At 52.1% G+C, this 15,785-nt stretch overlaps 2 protein-coding genes across 5 annotated transcripts in view; both read left to right on the top strand.

Annotated features, from left to right (window-relative positions):
* LOC140403112 (TLC domain-containing protein 4-B-like) overlaps positions 1 to 15,785 on the top strand; it is a 107,420-nt gene that overhangs the window by 59,632 nt on the left and 32,003 nt on the right. For all 4 annotated transcript variants that reach the window (XM_072490740.1, XM_072490744.1, XM_072490742.1 and 1 more), the window contains exons 4-6: positions 6,237 to 6,295; positions 10,720 to 10,814; positions 10,940 to 11,013. In XM_072490740.1, coding sequence (XP_072346841.1) covers positions 6,237 to 6,295; positions 10,720 to 10,814; positions 10,940 to 11,013 — 228 coding nt within the window. The remainder of the gene's footprint in view (positions 1 to 6,236; positions 6,296 to 10,719; positions 10,815 to 10,939; positions 11,014 to 15,785) is intronic.
* Positions 1 to 15,785, top strand: part of LOC140403111 (calponin-1-like) — a 119,576-nt gene that overhangs the window by 16,170 nt on the left and 87,621 nt on the right. The window lies entirely within an intron of this gene.

Below are 15,785 nucleotides of genomic sequence, written 5' to 3' on the forward strand. Positions count from 1 at the left end.
TCATAATAACGTTGAACAGCCTGGGTACATTCACCGACAGCTGCCACCCTCCACAAACCCCGTCTAGTCCCTCTCCTATCACACCCAGCACACAACCCTCTATCCGCAAAGCTAACACCTTCGGCAATAACTTTGCATCCACATTTAACAGTGAAATCGGACAGTATGACCCACACTCTGGGTCTTTGTCTGTCTTTAATGACGTGGACGCCTGCGACAACGTGTGTGATGTGGGGGGGGGGGGTTCTCCCGCAGCCATCAACTCATTATACATCCCAACAAGCAGAGGCCCCAGCTCCCACCCAAACTTCTTACAAAACTCGGCTGGAAACCCATCCGGTGCCGGCATCGGCCCCACACAGTCCATCGCCTCCCTCAGGCCAGTGGGGACCCCACACAGTCCATCGCCTCCCTCAGGCCAGTGGGGACCCCACACAGTCCATCGCCTCCCTCAGGCCAGTGGGGACCCCACACAGTCCATCGCCTCCCTCAGGCCAGTGGGGACCCCACACAGTCCATCACCTCCCTCAGGCCAGTGGGGGCCCCAATCCCTGCGCCTTCTCCTCTCCACTCTTGGGAACTCCATCCTGTCCAAGAACCGCCTCGGACCCTCCTCCCGGCTCCGATTCATGCAGCCTTCTATAGGCCTCAGAGACCCCATCCATGCCCTCTGGCTCCAACACCATCTTGCCTCTCTCATCCCTCACTCTTCCAATCTCTCTCACCGCCACCTGCTTCCTCAAAGGACGCACCAACATCCTGCTCGCTTTCTCCCTGTACTCTCAGACCGCCCCTCTGACCTTCCGGAGATCCCTTACCACCTTTCCCGGGGACTCCAGCCCAAATTCCATCTGGAGCCTCGGTCTCTCCTTTAGCAACGCCTCCTCCTGCAGCACCGAGTGTCTCCGCCCTCAGGATGTCTTCAACTAACCTCAGCCTCTCCTCCCAGCCAATCTCTCTCTCTCTGCCCAAATCATAATAAATTCCCCCCTTACTACCATCTTCAATGTCCCCCACAGCGTGGAGGCCGTGACCTCCCTGTATTATTCAGCTCCACATAATTTCACCCTCACCCTCTCACAGACCCCCTTGTCTGCCGGCAATCCACATATAGCCCTCCCCCCGGCACCACCAGCAGTCCCACATCCAGCCCCTTCACCCTCGGCCTCCCAAACCGCTACCTATATGTTCCATAAACTCCATCAACTCTTGCCATAGCCGAAACCTTCAGGAAGCTATGGCATGACCGGTCGAACCGAGGATCCAGAACTGTATTCAAATCTCTCCCAATAATCAGCCAATGCTTGTCCAGGTCTGCAATCTTCCACATCATCCCAATTTGGGGTGTAAACCTTCACGAACACCACAGGCATCCCCTCCAATTTCCGCTAACCACATCATACCTGACCCAGGGTCAATTAAGATACTACCGACCTCATGGCTAAATCGCTGGCTTTGAAAGCAGACCAAGGCAGGCCAGCAGCACGGTTCAATTCCCGTACCAGCCTCCCCGAACAGGCGCCGGAATGTGGCGACTAGGGGCTTTTCACAGTAACTGCATTTGAAGCCTACTTGTGACAATAAGTGATTTTCATTTCAAAGGCCTCCTACTTGTTGACCAACTCCGCCCCCTCCTTGTCTTCATATCCAACCCCGATTGGAGAACTGTCCCACCGATCCCTTCCTCAACCTCGCCTGATTCTCCGTGTGCGAAAACATGCAACCGTTTAACCGGCCCGTTCAGCCCCCCGCACATTCCACATAACCACATTCCCCGCCCCCCCTTCCTTGCCAGTCAGCTATATCCCTTCTTTATTCGCTCGCCCCGGTTTATGCCCTGCACTCCGGACCCTCCCCAAGATGTGCACCGCCATCCCTCCTTAACCAACTGCCCCACAGCAGCATTCCGCATGTCAACATCCCTCCCCCTCCCCCCCCCCCCCCCCCCCCCCCCCCCCCCCAATTCCCCTACTCCCTCCTATATCGACCCCCCCACTTCACTCCCATTAACTACCCAATCAGTTAGCATGGTGGCACCCGTCCGGAGCCTCCATATATCCCCTTCCCCAAATCCACCCTTCACACCACACCTGAAACCCAAACACAAAAGAAAGCACACTCCCCCTCTCCCCTCCCGTCCTTATTTAATTCACCAATCCACCCATCCTTTCAACCCACATTGAGCATCTCCACAGTTCCGAGTCCTCGCACGGCTCCTAGTCCACGCTCCCTCATAAACTCCCTCGCCTCCTCCGGCGTATTAAAATAAAACTCCCGATTCTGATGCATGACCCACAGATGAGCTGGATACAGCACCGCAAACCTCACCCTCTCTTGTAGAGGGCAGCCTTCACCTGGTTGTAGGCAGCCCGCCGCTTGGCCAACTCCAGGCCCTGGTACATTCTCAGCTGGCTCCCCTCCCAGATGCACTGCTTCGTCTCCCTGGCCAACCGCACGGTGGCGCAGTGCTGAGCACTATTGCCTCATGGCGCTGAGGTCCCGGGTTCAATCCCGGCTCTGGGTCACAGTCCGTGTGGAGTTTGCACGTTCTCCCCGTGTCTGCGTGGGTTTCACCCCCTCAACCCAAAGATGTGCAGGGTGGGTGGATTGGCCACACTAAATTTCCCAATTGAAAAAAATTAATTGGGTATTCTAAATTTATTTAAAAAAAGAAAATGATGCAGCCTCACCATCATTGCCCTCGGTGTCTACCTGCCTTCAGCCTCCTCCTCCTGTGTACCTGATTCACCTCAAAGGGATTAGACCATCTCCCCATCAGCTTCTCCAACATATTTGCCAAGTATTTAGCAGCCTGCATTCCTTCAACGCCCTCGGGCATCCCACGATCTGGGGATTCTGCCTCATGGAGCGATTCTCGAGGTCTCCTACCTTCTCCCTCAAACTTTTTTGGCTATTCGTCACCAGCAGCATCTCTGCCTCCAGCGAGGCCGGCCAGTCCTCGTGCTCCCCATCGACTCTCCCACCTGCTGCACCTCCAGCCTCCGCTCCACTCTCTCGGTAGATGCCCGAAGCGGCTCCACCACCTCAGCCAGGTCCTCGGACGCCACCTTGCTGCTGTGGCTTGTTGTTCAAAAAGTTCACGAGCTGGTCTGTCGACCACTGGACGGGCAAGGATGCTCCAGCACCTTCCGTCACTTTTCTGTGTCGCACCTCGACTTCTCGCGATCCAGCTGCTACCTCTTATTTATCTGATAAGCCATAAACCGCCCCACCAGGGGAGTATTGTAATTCCTCAGCACTTACGCACCATTCGCCAGCAAATGCCCCTCAAATCGGGTGGGGAAGGACCAGAACATTCCCTCTCGAGTGGGAGCCACCAAATGTGTGACCACTCCTCTGTGGCTGCCACTGGAATTTTCTACAATTATCAGTTAATCGGTTCTTAAATAAAAGGAAAAACTTGCTAACTTACCGTCTGCACCTGCCACAAATTCCAATGAATAAAGTTAACACAACAGGTTTACTTGCGGTCTTCTATGTAGATACTTATAGAGAGAGACCCTTTCAAGAGAAGATCCAAGTGCACTCATGTCTTGTCTGACTCAAATCCGATGGCAAACTGCTCAACCTAACTGCATTTTGCTGTGGAACATAACATTCTATATCAAACTGCAAAACTACAGACAGACCTGGCTCCTCCCATTAATTACATCATCTGTATCCCACTCACTTCCATGACCTGCTTATCTAGTACTAAATACCACTCCCTCATAAATTGTCTACACTCCAGGGAAGCTCAGCAATCAAAACAATGTTCCATTAATAATTATCTCACCTTTTACAACACCCTAATTACAGCCTTAGCAGACATGTGACCTGTATATATTCTAAACCAGGGATTTTAATAACATTGCTGCCAAAAACATGTATCAAATTCTACATTCATCCCAATGGCCAAAGATGTGGGGCGGGATTCTCCCCTACCCAGCGGGGGGTCGGAGAATCCCGCCCGTATTCTTTGGCCTATTCACACAAATCGATTAATTAGTTTTTTTATAGCTATCGTAAATCTCTTCCAGTTTTCTGGAAAGTAGCTTGCTATTCGGCCTACATTTTTAAGTACCTCCGTGCCTTTTCCAATCTGGTTACTGTGGTGATATGCGTCACTGTAAATACACAAGGGGTTAATGTACATACACTACACCTAGCTAGACACTAGAGGGAGCACCAGAGACATGACACACAGACATTCAACCAATAGGTCAGTAAGATAGCACACGACCAATGGGCATTCACGTTACACACAGAGGTGACACTACCACAGGAGGGCATTACACCAACCCATATATAAGGACACTGATCTTCCTCTTTCCAGTGGAGACACTCAGTGAGTACACAGGGTTGATTTGAAACACATCACACCCACCACGTGGATTGTGGCAGACTGGTTCGTCAATCTGAGTAGCTATAGCAGGATTAGCAGGAGAGTCAAATCCAAGTTGGAGAATTTTTAATAGTTTAATAAACATCTTAAAGCTATCTCCAAGTCTGAACCTTCCTTTGTCAGAGTGCACATCAAGGAAGCAGCTTATGCCACGACAAGAGCAGAACAAAACAATTACCGGACGATCAACTTCAGGATTCTCAAGTTCTGTTTCATTTTGGAATGGGTCTGACATTTTGATTTCACTGGAAACACACTCCTCTGCTGACTAGCTTCTTTGTCATAATATGGGAGGCGGGTGTGGGGACAGGGTGGGGGGTGTAGGAAGGTGGGGTGTGGGGGCAGTGGGGTGGGGGTATTGGGGGGCAGGGTGGGGGGTGTGGGGGGGCAGGGTGGGGGTGTGGGGGGGCAGGGTGGGGGGTGTGGGGGGCGGGGTGGGAGGGCTGGGTGGGGGGGGCAGGGTGGGGGGTGTTGGGGGGCAGGGTGGGGGGGTGGGAGGGCTGGGTGGGAGGTGTGGGGGGGCAGGGTGGGGGGTGTGGGGGGGCAGGGTGGGGGGTGTGGGGGGGCAGGGTGGGGGGGGTGGGGGGGGAGGTGTTGGGGGGCAGGGTGGGGGGTGTTGGGGGGCAGGGTGGGGGGTGTTGGGGGCAGGGTGGGGGGTGTGGGGGGGCTGGGTGGGAGGTGTTGGGGGACAGGGTGGGGGGTGTGGGGGGGCAGGGGGGGTGTTGGGGGGCAGGGTGGGTGGTGTGGGAGGGCTGGGTGGGAGGTGTTGGGGGGGCGGTGTGGGGGGGCAGGGTGGGAGGTGTTGGGGGGCGGTGTGGGGGGGCAGGGTGGGGGGTGTTGGGGGGCAGGGTGGGGGGGTTGGGGGGCAGGGTGGGGGGGTGGGAGGGCTGGGTGGGAGGTGTTGGGGGGCAGGGTGGGGGGTGTGGGGGGGCAGGGTGGGGGGTGTTGGGGGGCAGGGTGGGGGGTGTGGGGGGGCAGGGTGGGGGGTGTTGGGGGGCAGGGTGGGGGGTGTTGGGGGGCAGGGTGGGGGGGTGGGAGGGCTGGGTGGGAGGTGTTGGGCAGGGTGGGGGGGTGGGAGGGCTGGGTGGGAGGTGTTGGGCAGGGTGGGGGGTGTGGGGGGGCAGGGTGGGGGGTGTTGGGGGGCAGGGTGGGGGGTGTTGGTAAGAATGTTATCTATTTATATCTTTAGACAAAGCCTCCATGATTGATGCCCTTTGTTCGAGTGTGATATTAAACCTCTGTTCTTGGATCGATGTGAAAGATTTGAAGAGGGTTAGGATTCCTCTGGAGACCTGATCGAATTCACTCCCATTTCTCTTCCAGGAATGCCACTTGCATTAAAGTTGTGTTCTCTCTGATGGAATTTGCTCTTGGCTGTCTCGCTCGGCTCATCTTCAAAACTTTCTCTTTCTCTTTTTGTTTCATCATCTATTTGCTAAAATTCACTTTTCACAGCTGCATCTTTTCCAGCAACTCTCTCTGATCCTATTTACTCTGGCTGGATTCAAACTAAAGTTATAGTCATTGTGTTTTGGATTCAGATGTGATCACAGATGTTCCCATGTTATTCATTCTTTGATCCACTAGTCTAACCCAAGGACCACTTTAAATGCCCCACAAACTCCTTCATCCACCAGGTCACCAATCTCCAAATGCAACAGACACAGAATCTGTAACTAACTCAATCAATGCTTTATGAACCCTGATTAACCCTTTTACCACATTCTGTGATCTCTGACTTGGAGATCTGCTGACGTGAATCTTGCTGATTCAGTCTTTGAGCAGATATGGAGACTGTAAATGCTGAAGCCTTTCCTCTTGTCTTTTACAGGGGGGATCCCAAATTAGTGAAGGTTAATATAGCAATCGCTTCAGGCTACTTGATTAATGGTGAGTATTCCAGAACACGCTCCCAGCCAGGGTTTCAACAATTGACATTCACTCTGCCCCGTCACCAAATCTTTCTCAACTTTGACTGTCTTGGTCATTTCATCCACTATCATTTCCCCAAGAGGCAGGTACAGCACGGGGTTAGATACAGAGTAAAGCTCCCTCTACACTGTCCCCATCAAACACTCCCAGGGCAGGTACAGCACGGGGTTAGATACAGAGTAAAGCTCCCTCTACACTGTCCCCATCAAACACTCCCAGGACAGGTACAGCACGGGGTTAGATACAGAGTAAAGCTCCCTCTACACTGTCCCCATCAATCACTCCCAGGACAGGTACAGCACGGGGTTAGATACAGAGTAAAGCTCCCTCTACACTGTCCCCATCAAACACTCCCAGGACAGGTACAGCACGGGGTTAGACACAGAGCAAAGCTCCCTCTACACTGTCCCCATCAAACACTCCCAGGACAGGTACAGCACGGGGTTAGATACAGAGTAAAGCTCCCTCTACACTGTCCCCATCAAACACTCCCAGGACAGGTACAGCACGGGGTTAGATACAGAGTAAAGCTCCCTCTACACTGTCCCCATCAAACACTCCCAGGACAGGTACAGCACGGGGTTAGATACAGAGTAAAGCTCCCTCTACACTGTCCCCATCAAACACTCCCAGGACAGGTACAGCACAGGGTTGGATACAGAGTAAAGCTCCCTCTACACTGTTCCCATCAAACACTCCCAGGACAGGTACAGCACGGTGTGAGTTACAGAGTAAAGCACCCTCTATACTGTCCCCATCAAACACTCCCAGGGCAGGTAGGGCACGGGCTTAGATACAGAGTAAAGCTCCCTCTACACTGTCCCCATCAAACACTCCCGGGACAGGTACAGCATGGGGTTACATACAGAGTAAAGCTCCCTCTACACTGTCAACATCAAACACTCCCAGGACCGGGACAGCACAGGGTTAGGTACAGAGTAAAGCTCCCTCTACACTGTCCCCATCAAACACTCCCGGGACAGGTACAGCACGGGGTTGGATACAGAGTAAAGCTCCCTCTACAGTGTTCCCATCAAACACTCCCAGGACAGGTGCAGCACGGGGTTAGATACAAAGTGAAGCTCCCTCTACACTGTCCCCATCAAACACTCCCAGGACAGGTACAGCACGGGTTTAGATACAGAGTAAAGCTCCCTCCACACTGTCCCCATCAAACACTCCCAGGGCAGGTACGGCACGGGGTTACATACAGAGGAAAGCTCCCTCTACACTGTCCCCATCAAACACTTCCAGGGCTGGTACAGCATGGGGTGAGATACAGAGTAAAGTTCCCTCTACACTGTCCCCATCAAACACTCCGAGGGCAGGTCCAGCATGGGGTGAGATACCGAGTAAAGCTCCCTCCATACTGTCCCCATCAAACACTCCCAGGGCAGGTAGGACACGGGGTTAGATACAGAGTAAAGCTACCTCTACACTGTCACCATCAAAAACTCCCAGGACAGGTACAGCACTGGGTTAGAGACAGAGTAAAGCACCCTCTATACTGTCCCCATCAAACACTCCCAGGACAGGTACAGCACGGGGTTAGATACAGAGTAAAGCTCCCTCTACACTGTCCCCATTAAACACTCCCAGGACAGGTACAGCACAGTGTGAGTTCCAGAGTAAAGCTCCCTCGACACTGTCCACATCAAACACTCCCAGGACAGGTACAGCACGGGGTTAGATACAGAGAAAAGCTCCCTCTCCACTGTCCCCATCAAACACTCCCAGGACAAGGACAGCACGGGGTTAGATACAGAGAAAAGCTCCCTCTACACTGTCCCCATCAAACACTCCCAGGACAGGTACAGCACGGGGATAGATACAGAGTAAAGCTCCCTCTACACTGTCCCCATCAAACACTCCCAGGGCAGGTACAACACGGGGTTACATACAGAGGAAAGCTCCCTCTACACTGTCCCCATCAAACACTTCCAGGGCTGGTACAGCATGGGGTGAGGTACAGAGTAAAGCTCCCTCTACACTGTCCCCATCAAACACTCCCGGGACAGGTACAGCACCGGGTTACATACAGAGTAATGCTCCCACTACACTGTCCCCATCAAACACTCCCAGGACAGGTACAGCACGGGGTTAGATACAGAGTAAAGCTCCCTCTACACTGTCCCCATCAAACACTTCCAGGGCTGGTACAGCATGGGGTGAGATACAGAGTAAAGCTCCCTCTACACTGTCCCCATCAAACACTCCCAGGACAGGTACAGCACGGGGTTAGATACAGAGTAAAGCTCCCTCTGCACTCCCCATCAAACACTCTCAGGACAGGTACAGCATGGGGTGAGATACCGAGTAAAGCTCCCTCTGTACTGTCCCCATCAAACACTCCCAGGGCAGGTAGGACACAGGGTTAGATACAGAGTAAAGCTACCTCTACACTGTCCCCATCAAAAACTCCCAGGACAGGTACAGCACTGGGTTAGATACAGAGTAAAGCACCCTCTATACTGTCCCCATCAAACACTCCCAGGACAGGTACAGCACAGGGTTAGATACAGAGTAAAGCTCCCTCTACACTGTCCCCATTAAACACTCCCAGGACAGGTACAGCACAGTGTGAGTTCCAGAGTAAAGCTTCCTCGACACTGTCCACATCAATCACTCCCAGGACAGGTACAGCACGGGGTTAGATACAGAGTAAAGCTCCCTCCATACTGTCCCCATCAAACACTCCTCGGACAGGCACAGCACGGGGTTAGAGACAGAGTAAAGCTCCCTCTGCACTGTCCCCATCAAACACTCCCTGGACAGGTACAGCACGGGGTTACATTCAGAGAAAAGCTCCCTCTACACTGTCCCCATCAAACACTCCCTGGACAGGTACAGCACGGGGTTAAATTCAGAGAAAATCTCCCTCTACACTGTCCCCATCAAACACTCCCAGGACAGGTACAGCACGGGGTTAGATACAGAGTAAAGCTCCCTCAACACTGTCCCCATCAAACACTCCCAGGACAGGTACAGCAAGGGGTTAGATACAGAGTAAAGCTCCCTCTACACTGTCAACATCAAACACTCCCAGGACAGGTGCAGCACAAGGTTAGATACAGAGTAAAGCTCCCTCTACACTGTCCCCATCAAACACTCCCAGGACAGGTACAGCACGGGGTTAGATACAGAGTAAAGCTGCCTCTACACTGTCCCCATCAAACACTCCCAGGACTGGCACAGCACAGGGTTAGAAACAGAGTAAAGCTCCCTCTACACTGTCCCCATCAAACACTCCCAGGACAGGTCAGCACAGGGTTAGATACAGAGTAAAGCGCCGACTACACTGTCCCCATCAAACACTCCCAGGACAGGTACAGCACGGGGTTAGATACAGAGTAAAGCTCCCTCTACACTGTCCCCATCAAACACTCCCAGGACAGGTATAGCACGGGGTTAGAAACAGAGTAAAGCTCCCTCTACACTGTCAACATCAAACACTCCCAGGACAGGTACAGCACAAGGTTAGATACAGAGTAAAGCTGCCTCTACACTGTCCCCATCAAACACTCCCAGGACAGGTACAGCACGGGGTTAGATACAGAGTAAAGCTCCCTCTACACTGTCCCCATCAAACACTCCCAGGACAGGTACAGCACGGGGTTAGATACAGAGTAAAGCTCCCTCTACACTGTCAACATCAAACACTCCCAGGACAGGTACAGCACAAGGTTAGATACAGAGTAAAGCTCCCTCTACACTGTCCCCATCAAACACTCCCAGGACAGGTACAGCACGGGGTTAGATACAGAGTAAAGCTCTCTCTACACTGTCCGCATCAAACACTCCCGGGACAGGTACAGCACGGGGTTAGATACAGAGTGAAGCTCCCTCTACACTGTCCCCATCAAACACTCCCAGGACAGGTACAGCACGGGGTTAGATACAGAGTGAAGCTCCCTGTAATGGGTGGCATGGTAGCACGGTGGTTAGCACTGTTGCTTCTCAGCACCAGTGACCCGGGTTGGGTCACTGTCTGCACGTTCTCCCCTTGTCTGCGTGGGGGTTTCCCCCACAAGTCCCGAAAGACTTACTGTTAGGTGAATTGGACATTCTGAATTCTCCCTCTGTGTACCCGAACAGGCACCGGAATGTGGCGACTAGGGGCTTTTCACAGTAACTTCATTGCAGTGTTAATGGAAGCCTACTTGTGACACTAATAAAGATTGTTATATTCTGAAGCTCCCTCTCCTGGCCCCAGCAAACACAACCATGATGGATGTTCCATCAGTAAATTGATTATTAGCTGGCCCAGAGTCAGTGATTGTTTGGTACACTTGCATCTTATTAGTTGCTCGCTTTGCTCACCTTGCATTCTCACTCTTGTTAGTGCTGATTTTGCCCACCTCACTCCCTTGCTCTCTTTGCAGATTTACTGCTTCTCCTCCGGCACTGGAAGACATTAGGGGACAGGTTTTTCATCAGCCACCACTTGGCAGCGCTCTATGCATACCAGTATGTGCTGGTAAGTCGCGGTTTGAGCAGATCATCAATTTTCGACAGGTTCAGGAACAAAACCAAGCTTTTGTATTCTGTCATCATAACCTGCTGGCCTTAGATTATTTACATCATGTTGGTTCTGCTTCACAGGCTCGTGGTCTCCTTCCTTACTTTGCAAATTTTCGCCTGATTGCAGAGCTGTCCACGCCCTTTGTAAACCAGCGGTAAGTAGGGGTTTCAGGATTGGAGCACAGTCTGTTTCTGAGTTTACCACATGGGTGCAGAGGAGCAATCCCAGGGTGCAGGAAGTGGAGGGGCGTGAGCCCGAGTATAGGAAGGAGAGGGAAATACCCCGGGTACAGCAAAGAGGGGGGAACGCTCCAGTACAAATAGAGGGGAACAGCACCAACGACAGGAATAAAAGGACACCGCCCTGTGTGGAGTAACTGAACTGCACCACCCGGGCCCAGACAGGAACCAGAGGGCATGACCTGGGGTAGGGCCGGAGCCAGAGGGCATGACCCCGGGTAGAGGCCGGAGCCGGAGGGCATGACCCCGGGTAGAGGCCGGAGCCAGAGGGCATGACCCAGGGTAGAGGCCGGAGCCAGAGGGCATGACCCTGGGTAGAGGCCGGAGCCAGAGGGCATGACCCTGGGTAGAGGCCGGAGCCAGAGGGCATGACCCCGGGACCAGGCAGGAACCAGAGGTCATGACCTGGGGTAGGGATGGAGCCAGAGGGCATGACCCCGGGTAGAGGCCGGAGCCAGAGGTCATAACCCTGGGTAGAGGCCGGAGCCAGAGAGCATGACCCCGGGTACGGTCCGGAGCCGGAGGGCATAACCCCAGGTAGAGGCCGGAACCAGAGGGCATGACCCCGGGTCCGGTCCGGAGCCAGAGGGCATGACCCCGGGTACGGTCTGGAACCAGAGGGCATGACCCCGGGTATGGTCCGGAGCCAGAGGACATGACCCCATGTAGGGGCCAGAGCCAGAGGGAACACCACCCTGGGTACAGGAAGAAAAGGGCAGAATCCCAGGTAAGGGAGTGCAAAGGGATTGACCCCGCGTACAGGAATTGGAGGAATGTGTTGGGGTCCCTCTCGTCAATAGCATTCCTGTTTTGGAAGCTGGTGAGGGTATTGGTTCCATCGAGGAGTGCAGTCAGAGCAAAGTTTGTGGCGCAGCAGCTGGCTCTGCTGCTGTGGGGGAAGGCAGCGAGGTTGTGATGGTGGATTAGTTTGTTAGAGAAAAAGACAGGCAATTCTGTGGCCTTAGACATGACTCCAGGATGGTGTGTTGCCTCCCTGGTGCCAGGGTCAAGAGCGGCTGCAGGGGGAGAGCGAATGGCCGGGGGTCGTGGACCACATTGATACTAATGACTGAGGTAGGAAAGGGGATGAGGTCCTGAGGGCAGGTTTCAGGGAGCGAGGAAGGAGATTGATAAACAAGACTTCTAAAACAGTCATCTCAGCATTACTCCCAGTCCCACGTGCTAGTGAGGATAGAAGCAGGAACGATTGAGCATGTGGAACAGTTGTGGGGCAGGTGGGATCTGTACAAACTGGGAGGTCCACATTTGAACGGGACTGGGGTGATTATCATTGCAGGGAGATCTGCGAGTGTTGTTGGGGTGGGTTTGATTCAGATTGACGGGGAGGTGGGAACCTGGAGGAAAATTCAGAACAGGAAATGAGTGACTCTGAAAAATAGAAGGAGCACTGGTTAAGACGTGTAGAGCACAGGAACTTGGCAGTGTTCAAGGAGCACAGCAAACAAAGCCAATGAGCTGTGGGCAGATAGCCACATGGCAGAATGATGTCATCCCTGGAAACTTGGCTGAAAGATATCCCTGGATGTTGAGTTTTCAGGCAGAACAGAGAGGGGAATAACAAAGCTAAGGTGTATCATTGTTGGTTAAAGAATCAATTCCAGCTGTGAGGAGGAGGATCTATCAGACAAAGCATCAAATGAGGCCATATGAGTTGAGCTCAGAAATGAAATAAAAGGGGCAGCCACGCTTATAGAACTGTAGCATAGACCCCTAAATCGTCATAGAGCACTTGCTTCACAGCGCCAGGGTCCCAGGTTCGATTCCTGCTTGGGTCACTGTCTGTGCGGACTCTGCACGTTCTCCCCATGTCTGCGTGGGTTTCCTCCTTGTGCCCCGGTTTCCCCCCACAAGTCCCGAAAGACGTGCTGTTAGGTGAATTGGACATGTCCCATCTACAAAAATCCCTTCTCATTTGATCCACTGCTTTGCCCAAATTTAACTTGTGAAGCTGCCCCCAATCCTTGGCCACTTGAATCCCCAGACACCTAAAACTCTTCCCAACCACTTTAAAAGGTAGTTCCTTCAGCCTCCTTTCCTGCCCCCATGCCTGAATCACGAACATAGAACAAAGAACATAGAAAATACAGCACAGAACAGGCCCTTCGGCCCACGATGTTGTGCCGAACCTTTGTCCTAGATTAATTATAGATTATCATTGAATTTACAGTGCAGAAGGAGGCTATTCGGCGCTTTGAGTCTGCACCGGCTCCTGGAAAGAGCACCCTACCCAAACTCAACACCTCCACCCAATACCAAGGGCAATTTTGGACATTAAGGGCAATTTATCATTGGCCAATTCACCTAACCTGCACATCTTTGGACTGTGGGAGGAAACCGGAGCACCCGGAGGAAACCCACGCAGACACGGGGAGGACGTGCAGACTCCACACAGACAGTGACCCAAGCCGGAATCGAACCTGGGACCCTGGAGCTGTGAAGCATTGTGCTATCCACAATGCTACCGTGCTGCCCTTAAGAACAAATAAATCTACACTATATCATTTTCCCGTAATCCATGTACCTATCCAATAGCTGCTTGAAGGTCCCTAATGTTTCCGACTCAACTACTTCCACAGGCAATGCATTCCATGCTCCCACTACTCTCTGGGTAAAGAACCTACCTCTGATATCCCTCCTATATCTTCCACCTTTCACCTTAAATTTATGTCCCCTTGTAATGGTGTGTTCCACCCGGGGAAAAAGTCTCTGACTGTCTACTCTATCTATTCCCCTGATCATCTTATAAACCTCTATCAAGTCGCCCCTCATCCTTCTCCGCTCTAATGAGAAAAGGCCTAGCACCCTCAACCTTTCCTCGTAAGACCTACTCTCCATTCCAGGCAACATCCTGGTAAATCTTCTTTGCACCTTTTCCAAAGCTTCCACATCCTTCCTAAAATGAGGCGACCAGAACTGTACACAGTACTCCAAATGTGGCCTTACCAAAGTTTTGTACAGCTGCATCATCACCTCACGGCTCTTAAATTCAATCCCTCTGTTAATGAACGCGAGCACACCATAGGCCTTCTTCACAGCTCTATCCACTTGAGTGGCAACTTTCAAAGATGTATGAACATAGACCCCAAGATCTCTCTGCTCCTCCACATTGCCAAGAACTCTACCGTTAACCCTGTATTCCGCATTCATATTTGTCCTTCCAAAATGGACAACCTCACACTTTTCAGGGTTAAACTCCATCTGCCACTTCTCAGCCCAGCTCTGCATCCGATCTATGTCTCTTTGCAGCCGACAACAGCCCTCCTCACCATCCACAACTCCACCAATCTTCGTATCGCCTGCAAATTTACTGACCCACCCTTCAACTCCCTCATCCAAGTCATTAATGAAAATCACAAACAGCAGAGGACCCAGAACTGATCCCTGCGGTACGCCACTGGTAACTGGGATCCAGGCTGAATATTTACCATCCACCACCACTCTCTGACTTCTATCGGTTAGCCAGTTCGTTATCCAACTGGCCAAATTTCCCACTATCCCATGCCTCCTTACTTTCTGCATAAGCCTACCATGGGGAACCTTATCAAATGCCTTACTAAAATCCATGTACACTACATCCACTGCTTTACCTTCATCCACATGCTTGGTCACCTCCTCAAAGAATTCAATAAGACTTGTAAGGCAAGACCTACCCCTCACAAATCCGTGCTGACTATCCCTAATCAAGCAGTGTCTTTCCAGATGCTCAGAAATCCTATCCTTCAGTACCCTTTCCATGACTTTGCCTACCACCGAAGTAAGACTAACTGGCCTGTAATTCCCAGGGTTATCCCTAGTCCCTTTTTTGAACAGGGGCACGACATTCGCCACTCTCCAATCCCCTGGTACCACCCCTGTTGACAGTGAGGACGAAAAGATCATTGCCAACGGCTCTGCAATTTCATCTCTTGCTTCCCATAGAATCCTTGGATATATGCCGTCAGGCCCGGGGGACTTGTCTATCCTCAAGTTTTTCAAAATGCCCAACACATCTTCCTTCCTAACAAGTATTTCCTCAAGCTTACCAATCTGTTTCACACTGTCCTCTCCAACAATATCGCCCCTCTCATTTGTAAATACAGAAGAAAAGTACTCGTTCAAGACCTCTCCTATCTCTTCAGACTCAATACACAATCTCCCGCTACTGTCCTTGATCGGACCTACCCTCGCTCTAGTCATTCTCATATTTCTCACATATGTGTAAAAGGCCTTGGGGGTTTCCTTGATCCTACCCGCCAAAGATTGTTCATGCCCTCTCTTGGCTCTCCTAATCCCTTTCTTCAGTTCCCTTCTGGCTATCTTGTATCCCTCCAATGCCCTGTCTGAACCTTGTTTCCTCAGCCTTACATAAGTCACCTTTTTCCTCTTAACAAGATATTCAACCTCTCATGACAACCATGGTTCCCTCACTCGACCATCTCTTCCCTGCCTGACAGGGACATACATATCAAGGACACGTAGCACCTGTTCCTTGAACAAGTTCCACATTTCACTTGTGTCCCTCCCTGCCAGCCTATGTTCCCAACTTATGCACTTCAATTCTTGTCTGACAACATCGTATTTACCCTTCCCCCAATTGTAAACCTTGCCCTGTTGCACGTACCTATCCCTCTCCATTACTAAAGTGAAAGCCACAGAATTGTGGTCACTATCTCCAAAATGCTCCCCC

Source organism: Scyliorhinus torazame, chromosome 27 (assembly GCF_047496885.1).
Source record: "Scyliorhinus torazame isolate Kashiwa2021f chromosome 27, sScyTor2.1, whole genome shotgun sequence".
Lineage (NCBI taxonomy): Eukaryota > Metazoa > Chordata > Chondrichthyes > Carcharhiniformes > Scyliorhinidae > Scyliorhinus > Scyliorhinus torazame.